This window comes from Phascolarctos cinereus, unplaced genomic scaffold (genome assembly GCF_003287225.1).
Source record: "Phascolarctos cinereus isolate Bilbo 61053 unplaced genomic scaffold, phaCin_HiC Scaffold_3;HRSCAF=262, whole genome shotgun sequence".
NCBI classification, from domain to species: domain Eukaryota; kingdom Metazoa; phylum Chordata; class Mammalia; order Diprotodontia; family Phascolarctidae; genus Phascolarctos; species Phascolarctos cinereus.
The window spans coordinates 78199704-78216784 of record NW_027555736.1 but is presented as its reverse complement, the minus strand read 5'-3'; the positions used below and the strand labels follow the sequence as shown (position 1 = coordinate 78216784).

The 17081-nt window shown below is 38.4% G+C and overlaps 1 protein-coding gene across 1 annotated transcript in view; it reads left to right on the top strand.

Annotated features, from left to right (window-relative positions):
• The window catches only part of PLCE1 (phospholipase C epsilon 1), a 339193-nt gene that overhangs the window by 316200 nt on the left and 5912 nt on the right, over positions 1-17081 (top strand). Inside the window, exons 32-33 of the mRNA XM_020964068.2 lie at positions 103-321; positions 10248-10460. Coding sequence (XP_020819727.1) covers positions 103-321; positions 10248-10436 — 408 coding nt within the window. The 3' untranslated portion in view covers positions 10437-10460. The remainder of the gene's footprint in view (positions 1-102; positions 322-10247; positions 10461-17081) is intronic.

The following is a 17081-nucleotide window of genomic DNA, read 5'->3' as shown; positions in this document are numbered from 1 at the left end:
AACAACTATGTCCAAACTAGGTATAGACAGAAAAAAACTGGAGATGATTCAATAGCAAGTGCTTAATCAGTGTTTGCTGGATTGTTTGTTGAATCTTTACAGACTTTGTGCAAAGCAAAATATTCTTATAGTATTTTGAGCAATCCCAACCCGAGTGACTACGTGCTTCTGGAGGAGGTGCTAAAGGAACCTGCTAACAAGAAATCTTCTACACCCAAGTCTTCTCAGAGGGTTCTCGGAGACCAGGAGTGTGTGTTCCAGGCTCAAAGCAAGTGGAAGGGAGCAGGAAAATTTATTCTTAAGCTAAAGGAACAGGTTCAGGTAAACTGTAGAAAAGTATTTTGTGATCTTCCTCAAGGTTTGGTGTTCGTAAGTAACTTTGTAATGGAGGTTGGGAACAAGAAGACTTGGGGAGAAAGTTTCTAAGGGAGAGAAACAATAAGGGGAAGGGAAATACTAAGCTAAGTTTAGTTTTGCCCTTATATACTAACATAAGTGTAGTGCCCAAGCAGCCTGGGCTTGTACTACAGCTGCCCTCAGGAACAGGTGAATGAAGTGACCTTCTCTGATGCCTGGGCCCGCTCCAGAGTTCTCTGCTCCCCCTTCCACCACCAGCAGTCACGCTCCTCCACAATCTTCCTTCCCAGCTTTGAGTGGTCTCACTTCCCTCTAGAATTTCCAAATGTCAGATTTCCAGAGTGAGAGAAGTATGGCTTGTTACCTAATTCAGGTCAGTGAATGCCTTCAGTATGTGGCCCTGAGCAGTCTTCTTGAGGGGGTTTATAGGATATGCTTCTAGTTTTCCATTAATAGATTGCCCACATTGCTGATAATCTGTTTTCAATTTGGGTGCCATTGCTAGTCCCTGCTGCTGTTCCACCTAGAAGGAAGAGATGGAAAACTGTTTATTAAACAGGCCCTGTGCTGAGTGTTGGTCACACACACACACACACACGCGTGCGCACAGATATACACACATACACACATACACACGTACGCACACACCACACACATGCTCTTCATAGTTATGCTTAGAATGTTCATGAAAATGTGTAAAGCATTAAAGCTAGTCATCTTCCCAGGTTATCTCCCTGTTAAACCTAGGTGGCACAGTGGATAACGCTCTGGGCCTGGAGTCAGGAAGACCTGAGTTCAAATCCAGTTTCATTTACTAGCTGTGTGACCCTGGGCAGGTCACTTAGCCTCTGTCTGCCTCAGTTTCCTCATCTGTAAAATGGGGATGATAATAATAGCACTTCCCTCCCAGGATTTTTGTGAGGATCAAGTGAGATGGTAATTGTAAAGCACTTAGCACAGTGTCTGGCACATAGTAGACACTGTATAAATGTTAACTATCATCATTGTTAACTGTTTTTAGAGAATATACATTTTAGGCAAGTATTTAAACTATTACAAAAGTAAAAAAAACTAAAAAAGTTAAGTCTACAGGTTTTTTATTTCACTGATATGCATGATATCCAGTAATATTATGAATTTCAAACACTTCGTTTTTACAGTAGCTTCTACATTTGTTATTAGGTTGCCTAAACCACTTAAATACACACCAAATATGTAATAAAAACAATAAAAGCAAAAAGCAAGTAACTTTACAAATAATGGAATCTGAGCTGTTTCTGCCTTTTTCATAGTAAATTAACTAAATTAAAACTTTATCTTAAGCAACACTTTTGCAACTGTAATCATAAAGGTGTACATGGTGAGACTGTATATTCTATGGATACACATGGTGTATTATGTAGTATCTCTGGGATATATCTGTTTCTACCACAACTGTATTGCTACAGCCCTCAGGTACTCACAATAACTACATCTGTGGCTAAAACCAGTTATCCCTTACCCTCCCGCCCCCCAAACTATGACAGACTAATATGTGGACAGTTTCCTTTGCTTAGACACAGAAGCTGTTTTAACACTGACCTTATGAAATCACAATGTACTAAAAATACTATGCCAGGCACATAAAACATATATAAAAATGTCATAACCTGGACAGCTAGGTGGCACAGAGGACAGAGCACCGGCCCTGAAGTCAGGAGGACCTGAGTTCAAATTCGGCCTCAGATCAAACACTTGACACTTACTAGCTGTGTGACCCTGGGCAAGTCACTTAACCCCAATTGCCTAAAAAAAAAAAGTCATAGCCCCATATTGTCCATCTCAGATAGAAATTTGTAACTCCCTAAATGTTAATTGACTCTATTCCCCTAATATTAAACATAAAAACCACATGGGAAATATAGACATCTGAATAGCAGTAGCATAAACCTGTTATAAATTGTAAATGTAACTCTTCATGGGGCAGCATGGATGATAAATGGCCTACTGTGTAATTTTAGAATGAGGCAGGTAGAAGTTAGAGGCTAGTGAATTCTCCCTCCTACCTCAGCTTCATCTCCTTGAGCGTATGATGTCTGTTCATGGTATCAAGTTGTCTCTTAGTGATGGCGTTATTAGTGTGGTGTCTTTGTATGAGTTCTCACTCACTGTCTCCAGTTCAACAATGGCTTCATCAAAAACTGGCTTTCCAAGCGAATAGGCCTTCTCTGGAGAAGCCAGGATATTATAGGATGAGTTGGTGGCATCTCCTGTGTGCTCATTTAAAATGTCCTTTCTTGTCAGCACCGGCAGCAGCCTCAGTCAGATAACAGGACTGTAATCTCCTTTTGTCTTCAAATAGAAAACTTTCCTTTCTGCTTCTGAAGCATTAGAAATTAAGAACTTTTCCAATAGAAAGTGCGCATCATTACAGATCTCTTTTCACTCACTCAGTTTTCTCTCTCTATTCTTGGGCCGTCTTTTTTTTTCTCTCAACACTTTCTGCCTTTTGCTCAGTACTTGAAACAAGCCTCCAAGATGACTTCTGGGCTTTTACGACATTTTTTAAGCCAGAAAAATTCTTTTCCTCATTGCATAATTCAGCTCCTTCATCAATTACAGACTTCATACAAGTCGCCATGTCATCAGATCTCTTGGGCTGCCCGGTCAGTTTGACCTTCCACACCAGCCCAGAAGAAGAGGTCCAAATGAGAGAAGACAGTGCATATTAGAGAGTAGTGGCCAGGGGAGGGACGTTTTGGACTAGAAAGTCATAGGGATGGTGAGTGAAGATGTTGGGCAATTGATTGAGCCTTGCTTGAGGCAAGAGGCAGGAAGGAAGATTTGGCATAAAGATGAGGTTGGCCAACAAATTATAAACTGCTCAAGAGCAGGGACATTTCTGACTTTGAATGCTCCTAGAACAGTGCTTTGCACAGAGTAGGAAATTCATGAGTATTTGTCTTCCTTACTTGCAGATAAAGATTGTGTCACTCCTCTATCCAGGCAACTCAAGTAGCTTCTTATTGCCTCTGAAATCACATGTAAACTCCTCTGCTTAGCTTAGAAAGCCTTTCACAACTGCTCCGTCTGCATTCGCCTTCTCTGTTGCTCACTCACAACACTCCATCTCCCATCTCTGCACTGCACCCCATCCTGGAGAGGAATTCCTTTCCATGCGTGCCTCATAAAATCCCTCTCTTCCTTCAAGATCCAACTGAACCATCTTCTATGTGAAGTCTTTCTGATCCTCCCAGGTCTTAATGACCTCCCTTTCAGACTACTCCGTACATCTTTGCATTTATTCTCTTAAAATTTTTCTGTACACACACATGAACTTATGTTCTTGTTATCTCCCTAGTTAAAATATAAGCTCCTTACAAGTAAGGATTTTCTCACTCATTGTATTTCTGTCCACAGTGTCCAGCCCATAATTGATGCTTAATAAATACTTGATGATTGACTAAATAAGGTATAGGAAGAAATAGACAATAAAACTAATAGTGGGGGATCTCATGTATCTCTTTCACATGTAGACAAATCTAACAAAAAATAAACAATTAAGAAGTCAAAGACTTGAATAGACTTTTAGAAAAGTTAGATGTGATAAATGTCTGGTTTTTATTGAATAGGAATAGAAAAGAATATACATTTCCTAGCTGTACATGGCACCCTTACAAAAACTAACCACATATTAGGGCATAAATAATTACAAAACAAATGCAGAAAAGCAGAAATATTAAACATATTCTTTACTTACCACAATCCAATAAAAAAATTATATTTCATAAAGGGCTGCTGAAGAAAGGATTAAAAATTTAAATTAACTTATTCCTAAAAAAATGGTATATAAATAACAAATCATAAAAACAGTAGATGTTTTCATCAAAGAAAATTATAACAAGACAACATACCAAAATTTCTGGATTATAGCCAAAGCAGCCCTTAAAGGAAAATTTATATTATTAAACACTTTTATCAGCAAATTAAAGAACAGGTCAATGAAATTGGGTATATAACTTTAGAAAAAACCTAGAAAATCAACAAAGTAAAAAATAAAGACCAGAATAGGGAAATCAGAAAAATCAGACAAGTGGTTAATAAAATTGAAAGAAAAAAATGCTGAATTAATAAGAAGATAAGGGACTGATTTAAAAAAAAAGCTATTATCTAATTTTGAAAAAAGAACATCCAAATTACCGGTATCAAAAAAAGGAGAAAAGAAGATTCACTACAAATGAAGAAGAAATAAAGTAAATTATTAAAAAACTTTTGTCCAATTATTTGCTCAAGAAATGACTAGTTAGCGGCAGTTAGGTGGTGCAGTGGATAGAGCATCAGCCCGGAAGTCAGGAGGACCTGAATTCAAATCCGGCCTCAGACCAAACACTTGACACTTACTAGCTGTGTGAACCTGGGCAAGTCACTTAACCCCAATTGCCTAAAAAAAAAAAAATGATTACTTAAATGAAATATACTACTTAAATTGAAAATATACAAAAATATAAAATTAATAGGCAAGAAATAGAAAACTTAAATAACCCAATCCGAAAAAGAAAAAAGACCTTGAGCAAGGCATAAATGAACTCCCAAGGAAAAAAGCTCCAGGATCCGCAAATTATGTCATTCAAAGAAACATTGATTCCAGTATTATATAAACTATTTGCAAAAATAGGGGAAAAAAAGGATTCCTTCTGTGATACAAATATAATCTTTATTCCCAAATCAGGAGAAACAAAATGAAGCAAGAAAATTATAAATTAATATCCCTAATGATTATCAATACACAGAAAAAATTTAATTAACAAAGAGTCTACAACAACATATCAAAAAAGATTACATACTCCGACCATGTTGTCTTTATGCCAGAATGCAGGGTGGGTTCAATATGGGGAAAACAATAAAAATAAGGCACTATATTAATGACAAGAATAAAAATCAGATGATAGGGTTCTCCCTTGGACCCTCCAAAAAAGGAAACTATAGGAAGACCAGAAGGAATCATAGACAAGCAAGAAAGCCAAAATTTGATACTGAATTCATTATACACTTAAAAAGAAAAGCAAGCTCTATATATTAGAAATTCACTGTTTCATATGAATTCACTGTTCCAATAAGGCATGTGGAAATGCTCATTTTATTTGATATTTATTAAATTCAGAATAAAAATAAAATGAAATTTAAATTAAGAAAAAAATATATAGCCTTGTGCTGTTGCTCAAATCATACTATTAGGAAGCAATAGAAACAAAAACATCCATATGCTCAGTGCAGGCCTTTCGAACCTCAAGTGAAAAAGGGATTAGAGTTGTTCTTCGCAGCCCCAGAAGGCAGAATCTAGTAGCAGTCAGTAAAGTTGCAGAGGAGCAAATTTAGGCTTGATTTAAAGTAGAAAAACCCTCATAATTTGAGCTATCCAGAAGTAAAACTGGCTTTCCTAGGAGCTAGTAGGTTCCCCTTCTTTGGAAGCCTTTGAGCAAAGACTGAATGACTGAGTCATTCAGAGGAAACGAGTTCGCTTTTGGTCAGTCCCACAAAAGGCAGCTTTCAGCATGTGCACCGAACCAGGCCCATAGATAATGAAATGGTGCTCTCTTGCCACTCTCTAGTTTTTAATCCAACCACTAGATGGCAAGAATCGCTTATGTTTAAAAATGAGCCCTCATTGCTTCTCCAGTTAGCTGTGATGCCTGCTCCCTTTCCCTAATGTTGGCATTGGCATTTTGGCCCAGAAAAGATACCTTTTTCTCAACTCTGCTCCACTGGGCGTCCCTGAAGGAACACTTGAATTGGGAAATAGTGTGGTGCAGGGAGAGAAGCACTGGAGAAAGGGCAGGAGGAATGGAAGGAGGAAGAAGAGAAATGAAACTGAACCAGGAGTTAGTCAACCTGAATTGTAGTTACAAGTTTTATGACTTTAGGAACATCACTTTACTTCTATGCATCAAATTCCTCATTTGTATAATGAAGGGTTGGGACTAGAGAGATGTCCAAGGTCCTTTCTAGGTCTAAGGTGGCTCACATTTATGCAGTGTTCTATAATTTACAAAACACTTTCTTCACAATGATCCTGTAAGATAAGTAGTATAAATAGCATCATCCAGTTTATTTGGAGAAACAAAATCTCTAGAAGCTCTAGTATATCAAGGGAAATAGTGAAAAGAGGCAAGGATGAGAGGGGAATAGCACTTCAAGACCTCAAACTGTATTATAAAGCAGCAGTCCTCAAAACCATCTGGTATTTATTTAAAAAATAGAGAAGTAGATCAGTGGAACCAACTAGACAAGGTGAATAAAAACAATCGAACTCAATATTAGATAAACCAGAAAGTATAACTTACTTAGGAAAGAACTCCCTATTTGGGGAAAAAATTGCTTGGAAAACTGGAAACAGTCCAGCAGAAATTAGGATTAGATTAACTTCTTCCACCATATTCCACAACAAATTTTAAATGGACATATGACCTTAATATTAAGTATCACACCAAAAAAAAATTAGAAGAGAAGCAGTTCATATTGTAGCTACAGACAGCAGGTACATCCCTAAGCAAGCATGAGATAAAGGCAATTACAAAAGATAAAATAAATAACTTTCATTACATGAAACTGAAAAGCTTCTGCATAAACAACATTTATGCATCTCAGAAAGGTGAAGCTGTTGATCGGGGGGAATTGTTTTATCAGATTTCTCAGATGAGGGCTTAGTATCTAAGATATATACACAACTAACAGATACATATAAGACCAACAGCCATTCTCCGAGAGGTAAGTGGTCAAAGGAAGCGAACAAACAGTTCTCAAAAGAATTATTGCAAGCAATTCATAACAATGTGAAAGAGTGCTCCAAAAATTAGAGAAATTTAAATCAGAATGGTTCTGAGGTTTCCCCTCACAACCTGCCAATTCACAAAGATGATGAAAGATGGGAAGAGACAATGTTGGAGAGGCTGTAGGAAAACAGGAACATTAATGCATTGTTGGTAGAGCTGTGAATCAGTACAGCCGTTTTGGAAAGCAATGTGGAGTACACCAAGGAGGCATGGATAAGAAGAAAGGGACCACACGCACCAAAATATTTATAGCAGCACTTTTTGTGGTAGCAAAGAATTGGAAGCAGGGTAAATTTTGCTTATATCAGCTGGTGAATGGCTGACAAGTTGTGATACATGAGCACAATGGAATATGACTGCGCTATGAAGCATGATCAATGTGATGAATACAGAGAAGCACAGAAAGATTTATATGATCTGATGCAGAGTGAAGAAAGCAGAGCTAATTACAATACACACAACGACTACAACAATGTAAATGGAAAGAACGACCACAAAACAACAGATGCAAATTTTGCAGAATTATAAAGCGCAAGCATGGCTCCAAAGAGTGTGTGTGTGCGTGTGTGTGTGTGTGTGTGTGTATGTATACACATATGAGAAAACTCCTCCTACATTACTCCTTTGCAAGGGTAGGAGGTCCACAGGTGTGGCACTTTTTTATTGCAGTGATCAGTTTTGCTGATTTTCTTTTGTCCCTTTTTCTTTATTTTCTTCTTTAAAATATATTTGTTATATGGGATGGTTCTCTGGTAAAGGTAGGAGGAAAGGATATGGAGAGAAATTATAGTGATGTAAGAAACAGAAGCCATCAATATAAATTTATTCTTTAAAAATAAATAGTATTGGGGCAGCTAGGTGACATAGTAGATAGAGCACCGGCCCTGAAGCCAGGAGAACCTGAGTTCAAATCCGGCCTCAGACCAAACACTTGACATTTACTAGCTGTGTGACCCTGGGCAAGTCACTTAACCTCAACTGCCTTTTTAAAAAAATAAATAGTATTATGTTTAGGTGAAAAAACTGGGACTCAATCCTAGCTATTCCTCCCTTCCTCAGCCCAGCAGTCAGGGCTCACTCCTTTCTTTTTCTCCTCCATTACCTAATCCTGTGGCAGTTCAAGCAGAATTGTCATATTTAGCACAGATTTCTAAGGTACTGTCTCCACTTGAAACCCACTGTGACGGCTGCACCCATCTTGAATAGATCACCCTCTTCTTCTGCCTCTTAGAATCCCTCACTTCCTTCTTATCTCAGCTCATGCACCACCTCCTACAGAAAGTCTTTCCTGATTCTCTCTCTCTCTCTCTCTCTCTCTCTCTCTCTCTCTCTCTCTCTCTCTCTCTCTCTCTCTCACACACACACACACACCAAAATTGTTTGTGCCCTACATTCCTACCTTGTAGTTAACCTGTCTTGTATTTATTGTGTGTAGATAGATAGATATGTAGATATATATGTATTTGTTCTTGAAATATTTATAGATGAACATTGTCTACCACAATAGAATGTTCACTCCTTAAGAGCAGGGATTGTCTAATTTTTTCTCTTATCCCCAGAACCTATCATACTGCATGGCACATAGTAGGCACTAAATAAACTCTGGCTGATTAATTCTTCACCCCTACTATTGCGCCCTTGTCAAAGCTGCAGTAATGCCAGGTTATGTAAACTGGGCTCCTGTAGCTTCAGCTTAGGTATTGGTCTTCACCTGTTCCTCAATCACAGCCCAAGTTGTGAGGCTTCTGTGTAGTCTATAAGTCTTTGGCTTATTTCTAACTCCTAGACCATGTTTTTCAACAAATTGTCTACAGCTGTGCATATCTTTTCATTGAAGTCATTGAATATTAAGGTATAAATTGATTTTGTTTGGAGGGTCTTAACAGGTTCTTGATAAAAATTTCTCTACTTCCTCAATCTCAACAACAATGTTGAAACATCAATTAATTATCAATTAATTAATTAATTAATTAATTATCTTTTTGCAAATGTTTGTCATGAGCACTTTAATACCAGATGACCAAAGGTCAGATGAAACGATGCTTCTTGTTGCCTTTGAATGCATGATAAAAACAGACTCCTTTATTTAACCCTCCAAGGAAAACCTGTGGCTATCCTTCCATATAGCTACAACTTCCTTCTATCTTCCAGTCACACTACAGCAAAAATAGAAAGATGAATAAAATTCAGTTCTTCTAATATTGTATTTATTCAATAGTCACTTGGCAAGGAGCCCACATTTATAGTATCAGAAACTTAAATTAATGTGTGTAAATGGTCTGGAAAACAGTGATCCTTAGCACCATCTGTCCTCTTTTCTGCCCCTCTTTACCATCATCACTATAGAAACAAAAGGAAACTACTCAGGACCGAAAACCATTTGTGTTTTTCTGTGTTTCATCAATTGCCATGCCCCAAACAATTCATCACCAAGTGACTAGATTACTGCTGATGAGTTTGTCCAGACTTACTGAGGCTGGTCCTCAGAAAACAAACATAATCTTCTTTCAAGGCCATACTCAAAGCCTTTTTCAGTATGTAGACTTTCGAGAGCATAGAAAATCCAGGATCACTTCCATTAGGGGCTCTGGAGTAGGAAAGCACCCCATGACATAAACAAAAACACAAAATGACCATTGTTGTGTGCCCCTTCCTTCCACTTCCTCATTGATGGTGGCATAAAGAAAGGCAGTGAATTCATTCTTAAGGACTACCTACAAATGTTCATTTAACTGTTGGTACTTTAAATAAGATCTCTGTCCACAACCAGTGCACTGACAGTACTGGAGGAACTGAAACACATCCAACTTGGAAAGTAATTCTTTAGTTTAAAAAAAGCACATCCTCAGGGGTCCCTGGTGATGTCCAAGCTGCTGAGCTAATCGGATATCCTTTAGCAGGATATGAGAAAAATGCCATTCTTCATATTCATACTGATTCAAACCACATTTCACTAAAAGAATGTCAAAATATTTCCCTCAACAACATGGAATGATTGTATTTTAAAAATTAATTTTAGAGTGATGAGCATTTTTATTTTACTTTCTAAGGTTGGGTGTTTTTTGTTTTTTGTTTTTCCAGGCAGCTCGTGATGATAAAAGAAAAGGCATTTCCTTTGCTAATGAAATTAAGAAATTTACGAAGTCTAGTAAGCAGTACCGAGGATTCACATCACCCTCTCAGCTTTCAGTAGCAGAAAGTGTCCAGGTAAAGGAAGAAAAACCTGTGAGCAGCTTCCCTTCTAATGATGTGACAGACCATCACCCATGAGCACCTTCAGTTTGTTCCATCCAGGTACGATCCCAGATTCACTGCCCTCATACTTTTAAAGCAAGGCCCTTTAATAAGCTTTTAAGGCACAGCTCGTACTGTGTCCTTTCTTTCTCTCAAGAAAAGGACAACAAGCAAAACTAATTCTCATAAATGTAAATAAGAAAATGCACTACAAGAAAGTACTGCCTATGCCATTATCCTTTAAGTAAACTCTGAGACCGTACAGATGAGCCATCTAGTTTAACCATTCAGATTAATACGGGCCTAAAGGGAACAGGACAGACTGAGTAACTGACACTAACTCTCTGTGGGACTTTGAATAAGTCACTTCGCCTTCCAATTCTGTGTCCTTTTCTGAAAATGGAGATGATTGCTGAACCCCTGTTAACATCCTGTCCTTTTTTTTTTTTTTGGTTTTAGGCAATTGGGGTTACTACTTGCCCAGGGTCACACAGCTAGTACGTGTCAAGTGTTTGGTCTGAGGCTGGATTTGAAATCAGGTCCTCCTGACTTCAGGGCTGGTGCTCTATCCACTGTGCCACCTAACTGCCCCCTTTTTTTTTTAAAGTCTTATGGATCCCTTTGGTTTTCATGCCAATTTTTAAATTTTTTTCCAGTTTCCTCCACTCCTTAACTCTATTCTTAGAGCTTCGTTAGAGACCATTAGCTCTTCTGTGAGTTTCTATGGCAGGGTCAATGGAGGAATAGTATAGACTGATGTCTCCTAGGAGTGGCTTCTGGTTTCATGGCTTTCTGTTGTGTTCTATGGGAGTCAGAATGGCATATTAGATAATGATGAATTTGGAGTCAGGAAGAGCCTGCCTCTGACTGAGCAAGTCATTTAACATCTCTCAATCTCAATTTGCTCATCTATAACATATGATAATGCATGCTACCCATTTGCTGACACAGAGGTGATGGACTCAGGGCATAATGAGACTTTTTTTTTGTAATTGGCTGATGTAGGCATTTGTTTTGTTTGATTACACATTTGTTACAGGAGTTTCCCCCCTCCCCCAAGGGTCAGAGAGAAGAGGTAGGAGGGAGAGAAAATAAATTTTTGTTCACTAAAAATACAGTGTAATAAAATGGGGATATCTACACCACTTAGCTCCCAGGATTACTGTGAGTACCAGTTCAGTTCACATGCATTTATGATGATTTATTAGGTATCAGGCATCATAGGAGGCCCTGGCATATAAAGCCAGAAGTAAACCATCCCAGCTCTCAAAGAGCTTACGTTTTCTAAATCAGAGGCAATAATGTATGTAACAAGCCCTTAAAGCTCTATGTAAATGTGAGTTATTATCATCATAAAGTGAGCTAACTTCAGACAGACTCCTACTCTGTCTACTGCCTGTTTCATTTTCCCTCTAGAACCTGAACATCCAGCATCTGCCCACAAGCAAATTGCGTTCTCTTGACATTATTAGGAGGAAAAGTTTTAATCTAATTATATAATGCACATGAGATAGGTTTATGGCATCTAACCACCTAAAATTTCTGGTTTTGAGACCAAATCCTGTGCAATATTTGGGACCCCCAGCCCTAAGTTGCAGTCTTTTTCGTAAATCTGCTAAAATAAAATCAGAACCCCACCAGAGAGGGGCAGACCTAATGATGGTCACAATGGGGCGAGACCTGATGGAATGCACCTCTGCGTTTTCACAAATATCTGGGTCTTTTAAATACTGCTAGACTCATTGACTTGATCAGAATTGATCAATGACTAAATCCTTCTTCAGTTTGCTTATTTATGTTATATAGGAGTTACATCCATCCAGTAGAGTATAATTCTGCATTTTGGTGTGAATCAAGTTTTTTGGAATGTTTTTAGATTATATCCAAAATCCATATTTTAAATAGCTAGCATAATTTTTTTTACCACTTGCTGAATAAATATTTTAGGCAAATTACATGCATGGATTTCTGTTCACATTGCTAAAACATTTTTTTAAAAAACTACACTTCTGCTATAGAAATTTAATTTTTCAACCGAAGAAAATGTAACTTTACAATCCACGAATCCTTTTAAGGTTGTCGTTTCCTCACTTGTCTGACTGATTTCTTTTTTAAAATTTATTTAGTATTTTACCCAATTACATGTAAAAAGAGTTGTTAACATTCTATTTTAAAACTTTGAGTTCCAAATTCTCTCCCTTCCTTCCTCCCCACCTCCCCTCATTGAGAAGGCAAGCAATTTGATATAGGTTATATATGTGTGGTCATGCAAAACATTTCCATAATAGTCATGTTGTAGAAGAAAAGAGACAAAAAAAAAACTCAAGAAAAATAAAGAAAGTTTAAAAAGTATGCTTCAATTTGTATTCCTACACCATTAGTTTTTTGTCTGGGGATGGATAGCATTTTTCATCGTAAGTCCTTCAGAGTTGTCTTGAAGCATTGTATTGCTGAGAATAGCTAAGTCATTCACGGCTAGTCATCTTACAATATTGCTGTTACTTTGTTCACTTTGCATTAGCTCATATAAGTCTTTCCAGGTTTTTCTGAGAACATCCTGCTTATCCTTTCTCATGGCACAATATTTCATCACAATCACATAACACAATTTTGCAGCTGATGGGCATCTCCCCAATTTCCAGCTCCCTGCCACCAGAAAAAAAAGCTGCTATAAATATTTCTGTACGTATAAGTCCTTTCCCCCTCTATATTTTATTTCCTTTTGGATACAGACGCACTAGTGGTATTGCTCGGTCAAAGGGTATGCAGGGTTTTATAGCCTTTTGGACATAGTTCCAAATTGCTCTACAGAATGGTTGAGTCAGTTCACAACTCTACTAACAGTGCATTACTGTCTCGCTTTTCCCACGTCCCCTCCAACATTTGTCATTTTCCTTTTCTGTCCTATTAGCCAATCTAATATGTATGAGGAAGTACCTCAGAATTGTTTTAATTTGCATTTATCCAATCAGTAGTGAGTTAGAGCATTTTTTCATATGGTTTTGGCTAGCTTTGATTACCTCATTTGAAAACTGTTCATAGCTTTTGATCATTTCTCACCTGGGGAATGGCTCTTATTTTTATAAATTTGACTCAGTTCTCTATGTGTTTGAGAAATGAGGCCTTTATCAGAGAAACTTGCTTCAAAATTTTTTCAGTTACTATTGCTAACTGTATTTCCCTCCATCCTATTTCTCCCTGTTAATTCTATTCTCTCTCTCCTTTCACCCTGTCCCTCCTCAAAAGTGTTTTGTTTCTGACTACCCCCCCTCATTTGCTCTCCCTTTTATCACCACCTTTCTCTTATCCCCTTCCCCTCCTTTCCTGTAGGGTAAGATAGATTTCTGTACCCAATTAAGTGTGTGTTATTCCCTCTGTGAGCCAATTCCTGATGAGAGTAAGGTTCACTCATTTCCCCTCACCTCCCCCCTCTTCCCCTCCATTGTAAAAGCTTTTTTTGCCTCTTTTATGTTAGATAATTTACCCCATTCTACCTCTCCCTTATCTTTCTCCCAGTGCATTCCTCTCTCACCCATTAATTTTATTTTTTTAGACGTCATCTCTTCATATTCAGCTCACATGTGTGCCTCTCTCTATCTGTCTGTCTATCTATCTATCTATATGTGTGTGTGTGTATGTGTGTGTGTATATATATGTATATATATATATGTATATATATATACATATATATGTGTGTATATATATATATGTATATATGTATATATATATATATATATACATATATATATATATATATATATTATATATATATATATATACTCCTAACTGCCCTAATAATGAGAAAGTTCTTATGAGTTACAAGTATCATCTTCCCATGTAGGAATGTAAACAGTTTAACCTTATTAAGTCCCTTATAATTTCCCTTTCCTGTTTACCTTTTTATGCTTCTTCTTTAGTCTTGTATTTGGAAGTCAGATTTTCTATTCAGCTCTAGTCTTTTCATCAAGAAAGCTTGAAGGTCCTCTATTTCATTGAATATCCATTTTTTTCCCCTGAAGGATCATACTTAATTTTGCTGGATAAGTGATTCTTGGTTGTAATCCTAGTTATTTTGCCCTCTGGAATATCATATTCCAAGTCCTGTGGTCCTTTAATGTAAAAGCCGCTAAATCTTATGTTACCCTGAGTGTGGCTCCACCATACTTGAATTGTTTCTTTTTGGCTGCTTGCAATATTTTCTCCTTGACCTGGAATTTGGCTATAATATTCCTAGGAGTTTTCATTTTGGGATCTGTTTCAAGAGGTGATCAGTGGATTCTTTCAATTTCCATTTTACCCTCTGATTCTAGAATATCAGGACAGTTTTCCTTGATAATTCCTTGAAAGATAAAATCTAGGCTCTTTTTGTCTATCATGGCTTTCAGGTAGTCCAGTAATTTTTAGGTTATCTCTCATGGACCAGGTCAGTTGTTTTTACAGTGAGATATTTCACATTGTTTTCTATTTTTTCATTCTTTTGGTTTTGTTTTATTGTTTCTTGATTACTCAATAAGTCATTAACTTCCATTTGCTCCATTCTAATTTTTAAGGAATTATTTTCTTCAGTGAGCTTTTGTACCTCTTTTTCCATTTGGCCAATTCTGCTTTTTAAGGCATTCTTCTCTTCATTGGCTTTTTGGACCTCTTTACCATTTAGCCTGGTCTGTTTTATTTTTTCTGTTTTGGAGGGGTTTTTTTAGCTAGGCGATGGGGCTAAGTGACTTGCCCAGGGCCACACAGTAAGTATTATGTGTCGGAGGCCAGATTTGAACTCAGGTCTTCCTGAATCCAGGGCCGGTGCTTTATCCACTTTGCCACGTAGCTGCCCCACTAGTCTGTTTTTTAAGGTGTTATTTTCTTCAGTATTTTTTTGTGTCTCCTTCACCAAGCTGTTGATTCTTTTTCATGATTTTCTTGCATCATTCTCATTTTTCTTCCCAATTTTACCTCTACCTCTCTTACTTGTTTTACAAAATCTTTTTGAGCTCTTCCCTAGCCTGAGACCAATTCATATTTTTCTTGAAGGCTTTGCATGAAGGAGCTTTGACTCTGTTTTCTTCTGAGTGTGTTTTGATCTTCCTTGTTACCACAGTAACTTTCTATGGTCGGAATTTTTTCTGTTGTTTGCTTATTTTCCCAGCCTATTTCTTGACTTTTAACTCTTTGTTAAAGTAGGGTTCTGCTTCCAGGGTGGAGGGTGCACTGTCCCAAGCTTCAGGGATTTTGTGCAGCCATTTTGAGAGATACTTCTAGGGACCTGTAAGTTTTCAGTTCTTCCAAGGTGGTATGATCTAAGGAAAAGTGTATTTACTAGTCTGCTGGCCTGTGCTCTGGTCTGTGAGTGACCACAAGCACTCTTCTGCCCTGGAACTGTGGTGAGGGTGCCCTCCTCCACTGTGCCCACAAGCTCTACTGTGCTGGTGCTCCTCCTCACCCTGGAACTGCCTCCCAGGACTGTGACCCGGATCTGAATATAGGCAAAGCAACAGAATCCTGCCTCTGTGTTAGCAAAGAGATCCCTGTAATCTCCTTCTTACCGTCTGTGGGCTGAGAGCTCTGGCTGCTGATTCAGTCACTCCCCAGGCCTGCTCCTGGTTTGCTGGGCCTGGGGCTGTGCTGGCGTAGCCTGTGCTGGACTGCGCTCCATTCACCCAGGTGTGACAGATCTTTCCCGCTGACCTTCCAAGTTGTCTTTGGCTGGAAAATTGTTTCATCCCGTCCTTTTGTGGGTTCTGCTGCTCCAGTTTTATGGCATTATTTAAAAGTTTTTGAAAGGGTTTTGGGGAGAGCTCAGGTGAGTTGCTGCCTTTTCTCTGCCATCTTGAAGGCTCCACCTCCCACCATTCCTCTGATTTCTCTTTGTAATATCTTCAGCAGAGTTTCTCCATTCTATTTCTTCAGTATATCACACATCTGCTCTCTTCCCTCTACTCACATGGCCCTGGGGTAGGAGCCCTGGACATGGAATCAGGAAGCACCGAGTTCAAATGTGGCCTCCAGCACTTCTAGCTACATAACCCTAAGCAAGTCACTTAATCTCTGTCAGTCTTGGTTTCCTCATCTGTAAAATGGGGATAATATTAGCACCTACTGTTGTGAAGATCTAATGCGGTAACATGAAAAATGCTTTGCAAACCTTAAAATATTATAGAAATGCTAGGTCATCATAGTAATGTAGGGAATTCCCTTTGAAGAAGCTCTTTCTAACGCAGATCCAGCCTCTCTCAGTTCTTCTCTTCCTTCAGATCTGTTTAGGAGCCATCTCTTCCAAGGGGGCTTCCCTTATTTCCTCTGTTAGTGCTCTGTCCTTTTTGAAGTTGCCTTGGCTTCACTTATCTCTGTAGATCATAGGATCATAGATTTAGGGCTAGGAAAGACGTCAAAGACCACCTCTCCAACTCCTTCCCCTTACAGGGTGGGGGATGAACTGAGGCCAAGTGCATTGCCCAAGGTCAGAAGGCTAGTAAGTATCTGAAAAGGGATTTGAACTTGGGTCTTGCTGACCCTGGAAGCTCTGTGCACTATGGCGCCCCCTCGCTGCCTCCTTGATAGACTTGTTTTTGTGTCTCCAGCACCTAGCACACCCATGATTTCATAGATATAGAGAGATTCTAGGCAAGAAGATCCCTCCTATCAGTGTGGGTTGGCAGCTGCTCACACAGCAGGCGGGTGCCCGTGGGA